The sequence below is a fragment of the Juglans microcarpa x Juglans regia genome, chromosome 1D, assembly GCF_004785595.1.
Source record: "Juglans microcarpa x Juglans regia isolate MS1-56 chromosome 1D, Jm3101_v1.0, whole genome shotgun sequence".
Classification (NCBI taxonomy): Eukaryota; Viridiplantae; Streptophyta; class Magnoliopsida; order Fagales; family Juglandaceae; genus Juglans; species Juglans microcarpa x Juglans regia.
In genome coordinates this window covers 15,314,643-15,328,672 of record NC_054594.1, presented here as the reverse complement: position 1 = coordinate 15,328,672, position 14,030 = coordinate 15,314,643, and the positions used below count along the sequence as shown (strand labels likewise).

The following is a 14,030-nucleotide window of genomic DNA, read 5'->3' as shown; positions in this document are numbered from 1 at the left end:
ACACGTCTCCATTCTCTTTGTCTTTATTTCTTTGGACTTTGACTATTTTATATCGGGTTTGAGAATCTCATTTTGTGTGCACTGACAATGAGATTAACGAAGACCAACGTTGTTGTATCTTGAGAGTAAAATGTCAAAAAACCTAGTGCATGTTTAAATTTGAAGGTGACGGAATCTATTATAAGGAAAGAGTCTATCACAACGTGTCTCAACATCAAGTTTTCTCTTTTTATTTTGTTATTATTATTTTACATATTCTTTAGTTTAAAAAGAGTTTGCACATATATAATTTATTATTCAAAATATTTCCAACAAGATTAGGCATCGAAATTGTCGGACTTGGCCTCCAACACCAACTTGACGTCGGTCGGATGGTCTGCCTTCACCATCAGCACAAGTATAACGTATGAATAATGAGTAGAACGGCTCAAAGTAAAAAGTTGATGTGCCATGCTTTTATTTGACTGTAAAAATAACACCATTCCTGATTGAAATTAAAATACTATTTCAATAAATTAGTAATACAATAATAAGAAATTTGCAGTCAAAGCAACGTGTATGTAGTATGTACAATGTATTTGAAATAAAAATATGGAAGAACTACGTTTTATCAATTTCGGTCCGTTTAAAGTCTCCCTCTCCGTCTCCTCTGTCTTCAAGCAGGTGCTGCTCGTTCGTTCACGCAAATTTTGAAAAAACCCTAGAATTTGATTGTTGTTCTGAAAAATTATGTCTATATCGTTTCAATGTCTTCGAAAATTGCTAAATATCAGGTAAGGGCCGGATTGTTTTTTAAATTTCATGTTCTTATTTCTTTCAAGAATTGTATATCTCCTGATGCCGAAGTTTGAGCTATCGTTTTGAATTTTGACTTTCGAATTGTTCTTCGTATTGGTTGGTGATTCGTTTTTGTTCATTATTTTTGGGTTTTGTTCTTACTGTTCTTTGTGTGTTCTTTTGGGGTGTTTAGTATTGTGTCGTATTTTTTTTATTGTTTATGCATCGTACTTAATTTTTGTTATCAGGCTCTTTTAATGCTAGATATTTTATGACTAATTTACGTGTTTTCTACTTAAATATTGAGCATATGGATTGTCTTGGATTTCTTTCATTTGTTCACGATTCTATCTTTGGAGAGGAAATGGAGCACTATTTGATCTGCTTTTTCTTCTGAAGCCACCCAAAGGGAGAACAAAGAAGATTGAAGTGTGAGCTGTAAATATGAATTGGTAATTCTAAGAAATTTCAATGAAAGCCTTTTAATAGGACCTGCTGAGCTGTATAATGTGCAGTGAAGCTCTTTGATTAGATTTTTTACCATGTTGCGCCAACTTGTTGATGCTTATGGAGCTGATATCAAGGGGAGCTCTTAATAGCCTCTTCATATGTGAATATTAATGTAGGGAAGGGGGGGAGGGGGGGGGGGTTCTCTTTTAGTAATTATGCATTGAGGGGATGTGTAGGGAATAAGGAAGCTCTTTTAGTTTCAGTTTATTGCAAGACATTAATGAAGAAAATAAGGCGGATTATTCTAGCAGTAGTAAGTTTTGAATATGTAATTGCCTCCCCCAAATCTGTAATGGAGGACTTACTGATAAAAAAAAAAAAAAAAAAAAATCTGTAATGGAGGAATTATTATCAACCCCAAGGGGATGGCTCAAGTGGTAAGGGACTTGGTCGTAGAGGTATGTTCCCTCAGGTCTAAGGTTCGAACCCATGGGTGGAAACATTTATAGGGCCACGTTCCATTGTTTAAAAGCTGATGATCTAACTAATCTGTGTGGTTTGGGCATGTTGCATGGGTCATGGGTTTAATTGGGTCAAAACATGTTGCATTTGCATAGTCTCCAGGATTCCTCACCATCGACAGGGTATGAAAATTATTATGTATTTTTGTTGATCTGGTTAAGTTAGCAATGGATTTGCATTAAAAAGATCCGACTTTGCATTAATTCTTTATCTGTTAAGATATGGTGTCTTGGCTTGACAGAATTTTTCTAGTCATTGGTATATTGGTTAGATTGATGAAATGGACTATGGTGATCATACTGTGGTATGTGTGTTGATACTACTAATCTCCATTGGCACTAACATCATTAATGCCTTCTTATTTTTTCCCTTCTCTGCTGCCTCTTCTTTTGTGGTATTTTCACACAAGTATTACATGCTGACGGATGGTTCGTTTTACTATTCGTTTGTTTTTTAGTTATATCTTGATGTTTAATACACTATACAGGTCCTCTTTCCTAATTAATATAATTTTTTTTTCTTTCTTTGTAGGTTCCTAATTGTCTTTTGAAATGGTCACTAGTAACCATTGCTTTGGCAATGATTGTCATAGTGTTGTCCTGATTCGACATTCTTCGCCATGCAATTAGTCTCAAATGATAGTAATAGGGAAGATATTTCAGAAAGCGAACCCATACTACCTCGAACCAGCATTTTGCAAAGATCTGAAGGATCTTCATCTTCATGCGAGATTACAGCCGCTGAAGGGGAATGTGCTATTGGTAAGGGTAATGGTGACTTACAAAATCTTCATCTTGAGGAAAGTTGTCGTCTGGTGAATACGGACCAACCACAATGCCGTATATGCCTTGATAATGGAGGTTTTTACTACATACTATGCTCGGTATATTTTTTATTTTTCTTTTTTGTATCTTCAGTTTACTATCACCATTTTGGATGGTTCAAGGTAAAACAAAAGGATTTATGTGGATGCAGACCTGACTTGTGGGTGACTTGTGAACTTAAATCACTGCATTTTGATTCTACTTTAGCATTCCCATTTCTTCCTTTTCATTTTGTACTTTTCCTTTTCCTCTCTTTTTTTTTTGTTGGGGAGAGAGAAGGTGGTGGGGGGGTTGGGGGCGCTACATAATCTCCTTATCTTGGGATCTTTTCATACATTTTCAGGAGAAGACTTAATTGCACCGTGTCATTGCAAGGGCACCCAGAAATATGTTCATAGATCTTGTCTTGATAATTGGAGGTCAACTAAGGTGAATTATTAGTAATTCTTTCAAAAGTTTTATTTGGCATACGAGAATGTTGCTTTTGGAATCATGAGATTGCAGATAATTAAATTAAACTTTCTTATGTTGTTTATCTCACTTGTATTTTCAGTAGTAATATTCACACTATTGTACTGATTTAAAAGAATAAATTTTTGTTTCCGGTTTGGAGGAACAAAACTGATTCTTTAATTCCTTTGTTGTCTCAGGAGGGCTTTGCTTTTGCTCACTGTACAGAGTGTAGGGCTATGTTCATATTACGAGCAAATGTCCCACCTGATCGCTGGTGGTTGAGATTGAAATTCCAGTTTCTTGTTGCTAGGGACCATCTGTTCATTTTTATAATTGTCCAGATGGTATGATAATTGATTATTTCATGAAGTTTTGTTAGTTATATACTTTTTTTATGAAAATGCTTCTATTGGAAATTCTTCCATACTGATTATTATCCGTCCAATTGGCACTTATGATCATTGATAATGAATCTAGCTGAGTCCATTTGTTGTCTGGGAGTATGATATTCACAGACGATATATGTGAGAAGAGCCTTTTTTAGAAACTCAGATGATTAGCTTTTCAAATTGTAGAAATAATTTAAAAGGGAAGGACTCCTGCAAATAAAGCTTCTAAACTTCGGAGTTAGGTCTATAACTTATATTTAATAAAATATTCAAACACAAAACTGCTTCAGATATTCTTTTTCCCTGGTCCTTAATTTTTAAGACACTGCCGTCTTATGTGGACTGTTAGTTATTTAGCCGATTTACTTATAAAAAAATTTATTTAGCCAATTTGTACATTTAGTTCCGATATCATAAGATCTGTATCTTTTTTTATGAAGACAACACCGTCAATCCTTGTGCACAATCAATATCAAGTCTCTGGTAAGAATACTAACAGCAACGTGAACTATGGATATATGCTGCTCGTATGATCTAACAAATTTGGGAATCGAATATCCTTGACTTGCTGATTCCCAAATATCATAAAATTTGACCTAGTTTCTGTTGGATTTAAAGGTCAGGTTAGCTGCTTTAGGAACTGGATTAAACTACCTTGCCAGGAATTATACAATCTTTTTGGAGCCTGCTAATTCCTTATGCTCTGACTCCTGGTGTTGATTACATTTCTTCTAAGTTGAATACACAAGTTGCAGTTCATTTTATTTTTACATGTTTCTTCTTTTTCAAAACCCTTTACTGGTTTCTCATTTCGGTTTTTCTTTTTCTAGTTTGTAGGATTTTATGCTCTTTTTTCTATTCTAGGTTAGTTGTATCTCATGTATACGCCTGAGTGCCTTTTTTGTTCATTTAAAAAGCTTAACTTACTCATTAAATAAATTATATATTCTTCCATGTTTCTCGCATATTATTATTAATCAGTTATCATTTTGTTCTTCAAGTATCATGGGCTTCTGACATGCAATGTCCAGTTTGTTTTAATTCACATTGATCTAGAATAAATTGGTTTGGTTAGATATTGGAATAGATTTCTAGAATAATTGTTCAATAAAAGTTTTGAATATATGCTTTTAACAGATTGTGGCTTTATTGGGGGTGCTTGTATACAAGTTTTATGGAGATGAACTTAGAGAAATGTTTGGATATGAAGAACACCCATATGGGTTTTATGCAATGGCTGGTACGCTTACTCTCGGCTGTCAAGTTCTCTCTCTCTCTCTCTCTCTCTCTGTGGGTGTGTGGGCATTTCCATAATGCGTAGTGATTTACTTAATACAATAAAAGTAGTCTTCCTTTGGAGCCTACCCTAATTTAGTTGGGATATGGGTTTAGCTGAGTTGGGTCGCCTTTAAAAAATAAAGTAAAGGCTTAAGTTTTTTGAGATGTTGTATTCTATCAGAGTAAGGCAACAAGGCATGAATAGCATATGCTGGATCCCTTCCAAAAAAATTAAGTTTTGGGGTTAAATACTAAAATAGCCTGTGTCATTTGCTTTTGGACAGATTAATCCCAGTAATCTAGTTTTGAACATTTTATTCTATATGTACATTCAATTGTGATCGAATTAGTCCATTTGTTAGTACAGAATTAATAATCTGTTAAAATGCCACATCAGCCCCAGTGGTTGGGTGCTACATGTTGTAAAGAAGATTCTGCTCAACTCCCTTTACAGATTGGTAGCAGCTCATAGTAGTTCATTTTTTTCCCCCAATTTCTCTGAATTTTTGAACGGTTTTTTCTCTCTCCCAAATAAAGGGCTCTCTTGTATACTTCTTGTGTATCGGGATTGCATCCCTCTATGCTTTTATAATGAGATTAAATTGCTAGCTAAACAAAGTAAGAACATTGGAATATTATGATGATAAATTAATGGAAAATTGCTTAAGTTAATTCTTTATGAATTCTTTTTGAAAAAATGGAAATATTTTTTGGAAATATGGGCACTTCTTTTTATTTTGGTCTGGGGAAGTGGGGATGAGCCAAAATCACTTAAGAGTTTTGGTATAACCTTCCCAAACACTCAGACACAAAATAATTTTCAATTTCAAATCTTCAACTTTTTCATCGAGTCATTACCTAATCATTATCTAAACACAAAACCCAATACAACTTTTCCAAACTTCTAAACAAAACACCAAAAACAATACAATTTTTTCAAATTTCAAAACAAAAATATTATTAAAAAATTATATTCAAATAGTTTTTAACTTTATAATATTTTTATTTAATGTTTTCTCTCATTTTCCAAAATCCAATAAAACATTTTAACTCAAACCATTTCACTACTATTCACAGATATTCTGAGATATTCTAAGTGTCCAAATGAGCCCTAAGAGAAGACTAGTAGGGTTGAAGATGATGCATTAATTGAAATTGGGATCACTTTATCAAACCCCCAACATGTTTTTTATCCCTATTTCCCATTTTAGTGGGTGTTGTGAACTGTATTAAGAAGATCCAATGAGATTTCCTATGGAGTGGGCTAGGAAATAGTTCAAGTTCCATCTTGTCAATTGGGACAAGACTTGTTTGCCGATTTTAGAAGGTGGGTTCGGGGTTCGGAACTTGAGGTTGTTTGGTTATGGCATTATCACCAGGAAGGGAAGGCTTTGTGGAGAGATGTTATTGATTCCAATTATGGGAGATGCTTGGGGAGGTTTGTATTCCAATGAAGCTCAAGAAGCTTATGGAGTATGGTTGTGGAAAAGCATAAGAAGCGGTTGGGGTTAATTCTCTAGACATACTAGATATGTGGTGGGTGATTGGCTCTAGGATCAGATTATGGCACGACAGATGGTGTGGAGATAGGCCCTCAATTGTTTTCCCAGTAGTTTTTAGTATTGTGCATCAGCAGGGGGCTTCAGTGGCTAAGTTAAGGGTAGTTGCTGTTGGCTCATTACATGGGAATGTCTGCTTTCGTAGAGTGGCCAAGGATTGGGAAGTTGGTGCCTTCATTGAATTTTTCAATTTGCTTTATTCTACAGGTGTAAGCAATGAGGAGGTTGATAAGATGTGTTGGATCCCTTCTAAGAAAGGAAAACTCATACACTCTTGTTACAAAGCCATGACTATTTAGAAGAATAACTCTTTTTTCATGGAGTATTTGGAAGAGTAGGGCACCTCTGGAAGCTGCTGTTTAGACAGCTTCCCTCGGTAAGATTTTGACCACTAATAACTTGCGAATACGCCGGATTATAGCAGTTGATTGGTGTTATGTGTAGAAGGGGTGGTGGATCAGTCAATCATTTGCTACTTCATTGTGAGGTTGCTAGGGTTATATGGGAGGACCTTTACTAGAGTTGTTCTTGTATGGATAATGCCCAGGAGGGTGGTTGATCTTCTAGCCAGTTGGAGATGTCTTTATGGTAATGCCCAAATTGCAGCAGTGTCGAAGATGGTGCTTGTGGAGGGAGAGGAATGACGAGCTTTGAAGATTGGGATGCTCATTGAAGAACTCAGATGACTTTTTTCAAAACATTGTTTATCTGGGCTACAAGTATATATTTTAATGGAGTTAGTTTTAATGAGTTTCTTGTATATATATCTCCTAATTAGGCAATTTCTCTTGCATACTGCCTGTTTACTGGGGCCACGTCTCTTTCTATGAGTCAATAACATTTTATTCTTATATGAAAAAAAAAAGGTTAAGAAGAGGTGGTATTTTGTGGAAGTGTAACTCTCCCTTTCTCTTGGGTAGAATTATTCTAAAAGTTACAATTTTAAAAGAAATCAATAATTTTTTGGTATTAATGTAGGCTCTAAAATTAGTGGTAGCCTTCCCCCCTTGCAAATTCTCTCTATTCCGTAGAATTATTCTAAAAGTTACAATTTTAAAAGAAATCAATAATTTTTTGGTATTAATGTAGGCTCTAAAATTAGTGGTAGCCTTCCCCCTTGCAAATTCTCTCTATTCCCCTGGAATGAATTAAGAACTTTTCAAGGTTGGAAAGGAGAGAGATGACTAGGCTACAAAGTCTGGCACATAGCATGCTGCCTTACTGTGTGTGATTATTGAATGCTCTATGCTGCTGAAGATGTGTATAATGAGTTAAACTTCATGAAGTTTCTGGACCAATATTTGAAATTAAGAACTATTCTGAAGACTTGGTTCGTGTTCTATTGAGTTTTCCTTGTGTGGAAATACATATATTTTTAATTTTTTGGTATTAATGTTGCTGTTATTGTATTTATTGATGCACTGGTAGGCATCCTTGTAAAAGTATTGCTTTAAACTGGATTTGTTTAATTTTCCATTATAATTATCCTTACCAATGTTCTCAATCAATTTTTTACTTGGTTCTTTTTTTGCATTTATAATCAATTTTATTGATTTTACTGGGAGATTCAATTTACTAACTCGATATTATGCAGTTTTAGCCATCATTTTGGTGGGTTTGCTCTATGGTTTCTTCATAGCTATAATATGCGGTCAGAGGATCAATCAACGCCATTACCATGTTCTTGCCAAACAAGAACTAACAAAGGTACGATATCTCATTTTCTTGGTGAATAATGTATTAAATCCTTTGAAACAATCGGTGTTTTTCCTTTTCTTTTTGACTTCTTTCCCTCTCTTATGGTTGCATATTAATTCTCTCTCTCTCTCTGTTTGTTTTTGTTTAAGTAGTTGCATGTAAATTGTCTTGTTGCCTGTGGTCTGATATTTTATTTCTGTTATATTTGTGAGGATTTATCATTTACTAAGGTGGGAAACTAGTTAACCTTCCCTTGTGACACCATATTCCTGTAGGATTAGGAATGCTACATTCTAATATTACGTAGTACCGGGTGATAAGAGATCTAAAAGCATTAGAACCTCAAAACCATAACTTAAACTGTTTTTAAATCATAATGTGGAATGTAACAAAGTTCAATAAAATGAAGCTAAACCTAATCCTCAAAATCATCATGACATCAAATCCAAAACTAAAACGACTGTGTTGGATACATACTATAACTATAAACTCAACCAGGGCATGGTCTCCACTACTGGCTTGGGCCTGCCTACTTAGTCTCATCATCGTTACCTAGGACATTTAAAACATAAAAATGAAAATGAGCAGAATACTCAGTAAATGGTACATTATACAGTAGACTAATTTTGAATCAGGTTTTATCTTTGAAAACATAACATTTCCACGCTTATCATAAAACATTTATCTCTAAACCTTTACTTACTATGCTCAAACACATTAATATTTATGAATGTAAACATCCGAGGACCACAACTTCTCAATGTCCTTCAGTGTGACCCGCCCGCTTATTTTCATCATTTGCACACATTTGTCTCATTATTGGACATTATGTGACTGCTGGAATGTATTCTTCTTATTTTTCATATCGTCGGGATTCTGGGATATCTATTTGGAAACAATAGTTCCTCATAGAAAAGCAACCTGTGGAGCAACTTGCAGAGATGTTTACTTATTCCTTGTGTCATAGCCAGTTGAAGTTTATGCGTTTCAAGCTGGGTTTGTATGACATAATGCTTCAGCTTGAGGGGAGTGTTAGAGGGCATAACTTTATCCAGCATGAGGGGAAACTGTTTAATGTAAGCTACAATATATATAATGCAATCATAAGAGGGTAGGAAAAGATTTTCCCTCTTTCTGGATCAACCATCTCACTTTCATGAAGAATTTTCTTGTCCTTTTTTCTCTCTAAATCCTAACTTCTACAGCTTCAAAGCATTTTACCTTTAAATGTCATTTCTATTGACGGTTTGGATAATTTTTTAAAATCAGGAGTATGTGGTAGAAGACCGAGAAGAGAATACAAATGTCCCTGAACTCGACCCTAGCCATGTGACCGAGCTCAAGATGTTGGGTCTCTATTAACTTGAAAGTCTGTATCCCTGTTTAATTTCTGGTGAGCATCTTTATCTTCTATATACTTTATATAAATCTACTTATAAAAAATATATATATATATATATACTTTATATGAATCTCTTCTCCTCTTTTTGAGATGCGGTGTAACCCAAAGATCAAATATATGCTTTTTTAATCTGTCAAGAGTTCCATTTTGCGTCTATATACATTTCAGGTCTCCATCATTGACTCTTGTTTCTCAAAGTGGAGAGCAAAATGCATAAGAAGCAAAATGTGCTTTGTGAGTGTCTCTTGCAGTGTTGCAGAGTGTATCAATTCACAGAAATAAATTTATATTCATTTTTTTTTTCATATTTTCATTATATTTGTTCATGACATTGATATTTTGCCACTGCCGTTTATTTCCTTATTATCATCTGCACTCCCATTTAATTAGATCTCACTCTTTACTGGAGTAAAAACAAAGATAACAGAACCAAATTCATTCTGTTTGTTTGTTATCTGCTTCTTCTAAGGAATTTGTTTCTTAACTACATGCAATATTGCTGGAAGTGTCTTAAGAAAAGCAATTGGTGGGAGTTGAGGGCTTTAAAAGAGTTGGGTGTAGAGGGCAGCTATAGATGATTGCGCAATTGAAGCCTGTAAAGTAAAATTTTCTGGAAAAGTAAGGATGAACATGGATTTTCCCAAGAGTCTATTTCAGTATAAATTCAATTAAGCCAAACAATTGATCTAGTTTGGCGTGAATGTATCTCTCTAGGGCCATGTTTTCATCAGACCATTGTCTTTGAGAAATTTAACCAAGTGTTTCTTTTCAATTATTATGTATTTGAATATCTTTGCTTAACTCCATTTCAACTTACTCATTATAAATGCAGTAATTGTCTTTGTTGCACATAACTGGTCCATTATAACATCTCGTCTGTTCTTAATTGGCTTTACATAACTATTCAGGCTATTTGGTTTAGAAATGAATTCATCTTGAGTACTTTGATCAAGAGGTTTCTTTATGTTTCAGGTGATATATGGTAAAACTTTCAATGTTGCCACCAACTGAAAAGAAACTTAGGAAGCGCTGAGTTTAAGACGAAAAATGATGCAGGTCGGTTGGTCTTAACTGAAACTGACATGATTGAAAAGCATCCACTTCAAGATCAACTTCAGAATGCCACTTTACAAACTACAGCGAGAAAGGGGTCTTAAAACGATTGAAAGCAATGAAACTCAGAGAGTAAACAAAGTAAATGCCATCTGTCTCGTTATCTCTTCCATTAACAGCCCCCCTTTCTCTCTCTATCTCTTTCATACACTTACATCTCGTTTTATTGTTATTTTCTTCTTAAAGATATATGTATTATTACGTGTACGTGTAAATTTGACATCCCTTGTGTTGTAGTTTTTTTTTTTTTTTTTATCATTTTATTTTAACTGATGCAAGCTATAGATTGTCGTACAGCTTGGATTCAACCTAAATTGTTTTCTTCGTATCTTTTTCAAAGAATTTCTTTCATATAACCTGTTCTCAAAGTCAACATTATCATTCACTCTCTAGGCCTCTCTCTCGACGCATTTACACATTTTAATGGATTTTAAGATTCTCTTAACCATCTCTTTCTTTTAAAATTTTTATGTCCATCTCTCTCTCTCTCTCCCTGCCCCCCTCCTCGGGCCACCATATACTATATAGAAAGAAACATGTATATAGATGGACATATGCATTTACGTTTAATTTATGCTTAAAGTTTTTTTTTTCTTTTGGGATATCAAAATAGAACTTTATTGCAAAAGAAAGGTTTACAACCGATTATCAACCTAGATAACCTGAGCAATATCAGGAGGAAAAGATTCCCACCAAACACAAATATCAGTTACATTCCAAGCAAACTTTGCAAGTCTTTGAGCAGCTTCATTTCCCATTCTTCCCACATGCTGGATAGTGCAACTATTGAAGCACAACATCAGTTATCTAACATCTTTGATCATGTTGCCCCACTGAGACAAAGAAGCTTCTGTTTGCTATAACTCCACTAACAACAAAGAGTCATTCTCTACAATCATATTTTTAATACCCGAATGAGTTGAAGGACTCGAAGTATGGCTAATAATTCCACTTCAATGGCATTATTAACCTCACTCTCTTTTACTAGCAGTCATTATAACCGATCCTCTATCATCTTTGATAATGATCCCTACTCTAGCAATATGTTGCTCAGCAAATATGGCACCATCCACATTAAGTTCAGAATTCCTTGAGGTGGAGGTTCCCAACTGCAGCATCTTTTCATCCCTTTTTGAGGCATTCCTATGTGCTCCTTATGACTCTTCTGTAGTGCAAGTGCCTGGTTGATTACTTGGTTAGGAGTCAAAATCTTGTTCTCATAAATCAGCTGATTTATTCTGTACCAGAAACTCCAAGCTAACAGAAAGAAAAGCTCCACATCCTTCCTTTGGCCTTGCTTCTTGGCCTGATTTTCAATCTCCATGAATTCATGGTGAGACTCAGAGATGTATAGTGCAGGAAGATGTTTCAAGCTTTGTGCAAGTGTAGAACAATTCCAAAGTGCATGTGTCGTGTCTTCCACTTCATTCTGGTAGAATTGGCAATTGTCATCACTGATCACATTCTTCTTCAGTAGATTGTGTCTAGTGAGAAGTCACTCTTTACAGGCTCTCCAAGCAAAAACTTTAATTTTATTTGGATTTTGCAGTTTCCAAATTTCTTTCTAGATTGCCTTCTATCTTCCAGCAGTAGAGCTCTCCCCTAGTGTACTCTCATATTTTCTATTTCTGAAAAGTCTACAAGTGCTCCTCACACTAAAATTACCATTATGCTCAGGTGCCCATATGATAGTATCCTCATATTCTCTTGCACTGAGCACCATCTTCAGAACCTCATTTGTAGCAGCTAGAGGTAGCATAGTCACCTTTTCCACACCCCACCATTTAGTATGCTCATCAATGAGACTATCGACAGTTTCATTTAAATCTCTGCCATCCCCCTCTTGTAGGCAATGTTGTAGGCTCATAAAACCTGGAATCCAGTGATTTGTCCATATCTTGATGTTTATCCCAATGCCTACTCTCCATCTGTAGCCAAGAGTCAGGTCTTTTTTAGCAGCCCAAATGCCCCTCCACACATAAGAGGGATTGTGTCCCAAACTGGATTTTAAATCCCCATCAGGAAAATATTTAGCTTTGAAGACACTATGAAGTAAAATACCATTTTCCTTCAGAATTCTCGATCCTTGTTTAGCCAAAAGAGTATCATTAAAAGATCTTAGATCTTTAGAACCCATGTCACTTGCATGTTTAGGCTTGCACATGTGCTTCCAGCTGACCTAGTGAATTTTATGTTCCTGATGTTTCTGCCCCCACCAGAATTTGACCATCATTTGCTCTAATTCATTGCAAAGGATGCCAAGTAGCTTGAAGCAACTCATAGAATATGTGGGTATAGAAAGAGCAACAACCTTAATTAAAATCTCTCTACCTCTCTGAGATAATAACTTCTCTTTCCAAGTCTGAAGTCTTTGCCATACAAGATGTTTAATATTAGAGAAGGCCTTTGATTTATCTCTACCCACCAGTGGGGGCAATCCCAAATACTTATCATACTGTTAGAAATTTTGAACACCCCAAAATGATAACAGATCCTCTTGAGTCTCCCTGCCCACATTCCTGCTAAACACCATAGATGTCTTCTCTTTGTTAATTCTTTGTCCTGAAGCTTGTTTGTACATCTCAAGCAATTCCTTTATTTTCTCATTCTCCTGTTGGCTAGCCTTGCAAAATAGAACACTATCATCTGCAAAAAGAAGATGAATGTCTTTAGGAGAACCTCTACATATCTTTATACCCGAGATTTGTTTTTTGGCTTCAGCTTGTTGTAGTATTGAGATCAAGCCTTTTGTGCATAACAAAAACAGTTATGGAGACAAAGGGTCCCTTTGTCTAATGCCTTTGGTAGGAGTAAGTGGACCTTTTGGTTCGCCATTGATTAAGACAAAAAGATACTCTTCACACAAAGCATCACAATCTGAATTCACTTTGCTGCAAAACTCATCCCGACCATCACTTCCTTTAAGTAATGCCACTCCAATCGATCATAAGCCTTGCTAATATCTAGTTTGAGGGACATGTAGCCTGTCTTTCCTTTCCTTTTTTGTTTTAAAAAATGGATCATCTCATAGGCTACTAAGATGTTATCTATAATCAACCTGCCTGGCACAAAAGCACTCTGGGAACTAGAAATAACAGATTGGAGGATAGTTTTAAGCCTATTAGCCAACACTTTTGAAATTAGCTTATAGATTACATTACAAAGACTGATAGGCCTAAAGTCTGTTATTCTATCAAAGTTCTTCTTCTTAGGAATCAATGTAATGAATGTATGATTGAGAGGGATGGAGGAAAGGTACCAGTGTTAAGAAGTTGGAAGACAACAACAGAAACTGATTCCCCAACCATGTGCCAATACGTTTGGAAGAAAACTGGTGCCATACCATCTGACCCTGGAGCCTTAGTAGGATTCATTTGTTTCAAAGTTGAAGTCACCTCCTCCTTTGTAAAAGTCTTCGTAATCTCTCTATTCATTCCTGCAGAAATCACTCCTTTTAAGTCTTCAAGAAAATTAAAATCTCGATTCTGTGTAGATGCAATGAACAAAGATTGGAAATAATCCAAGATGACCTTGTCCCTTCTTTCTCCAACCTGCCACTGACCTT

General features: G+C 35.4%; 1 protein-coding gene across 3 annotated transcripts; it reads left to right on the top strand.

The window, feature by feature from the left end:
* Positions 1–485: 485 nt before the first annotated feature.
* Positions 486–10,758, top strand: LOC121236765 (E3 ubiquitin-protein ligase MARCHF3). 3 transcript variants are annotated; one of them, XM_041133225.1, is made up of 8 exons: positions 486–663; positions 2,281–2,609; positions 2,917–3,002; positions 3,224–3,370; positions 4,553–4,655; positions 7,847–7,959; positions 9,220–9,343; positions 10,325–10,758. In XM_041133225.1, the coding sequence occupies exons 2-7, from the start codon at positions 2,369–2,371 to the stop codon at positions 9,310–9,312; spliced, it is 783 nt and encodes a 260-aa protein (XP_040989159.1). In that variant the 5' UTR covers positions 486–663; positions 2,281–2,368; the 3' UTR covers positions 9,313–9,343; positions 10,325–10,758. The 3 variants fall into 3 exon arrangements, with proteins under 3 accessions (XP_040989159.1, XP_040989153.1, XP_040989164.1); XM_041133219.1 differs by having other exon boundaries at positions 490–773; XM_041133230.1 differs by lacking the exon at positions 486–663 and adding an exon at positions 1,207–1,229.
* The last annotated feature ends 3,272 nt before the right edge of the window (positions 10,759–14,030 follow it).

What these genes read in the sequence shown, in the direction of transcription:
- LOC121236765 (XM_041133225.1), top strand. Translation starts at nt 2,369, where the DNA reads ATGCAATTAGTCTCAAATGATAGTAATAGGGAAGATATTTCAGAAAGC. An exon ending in TATATGCCTTGATAATGGAG is followed by an intron (nt 2,610 to 2,916) that starts GTTTTTACTACA and finishes ATACATTTTCAG; the next exon opens with GAGAAGACTTAATTGCACCG. An exon ending in ATAATTGGAGGTCAACTAAG is followed by an intron (nt 3,003 to 3,223) that starts GTGAATTATTAG and finishes TTGTTGTCTCAG; the next exon opens with GAGGGCTTTGCTTTTGCTCA.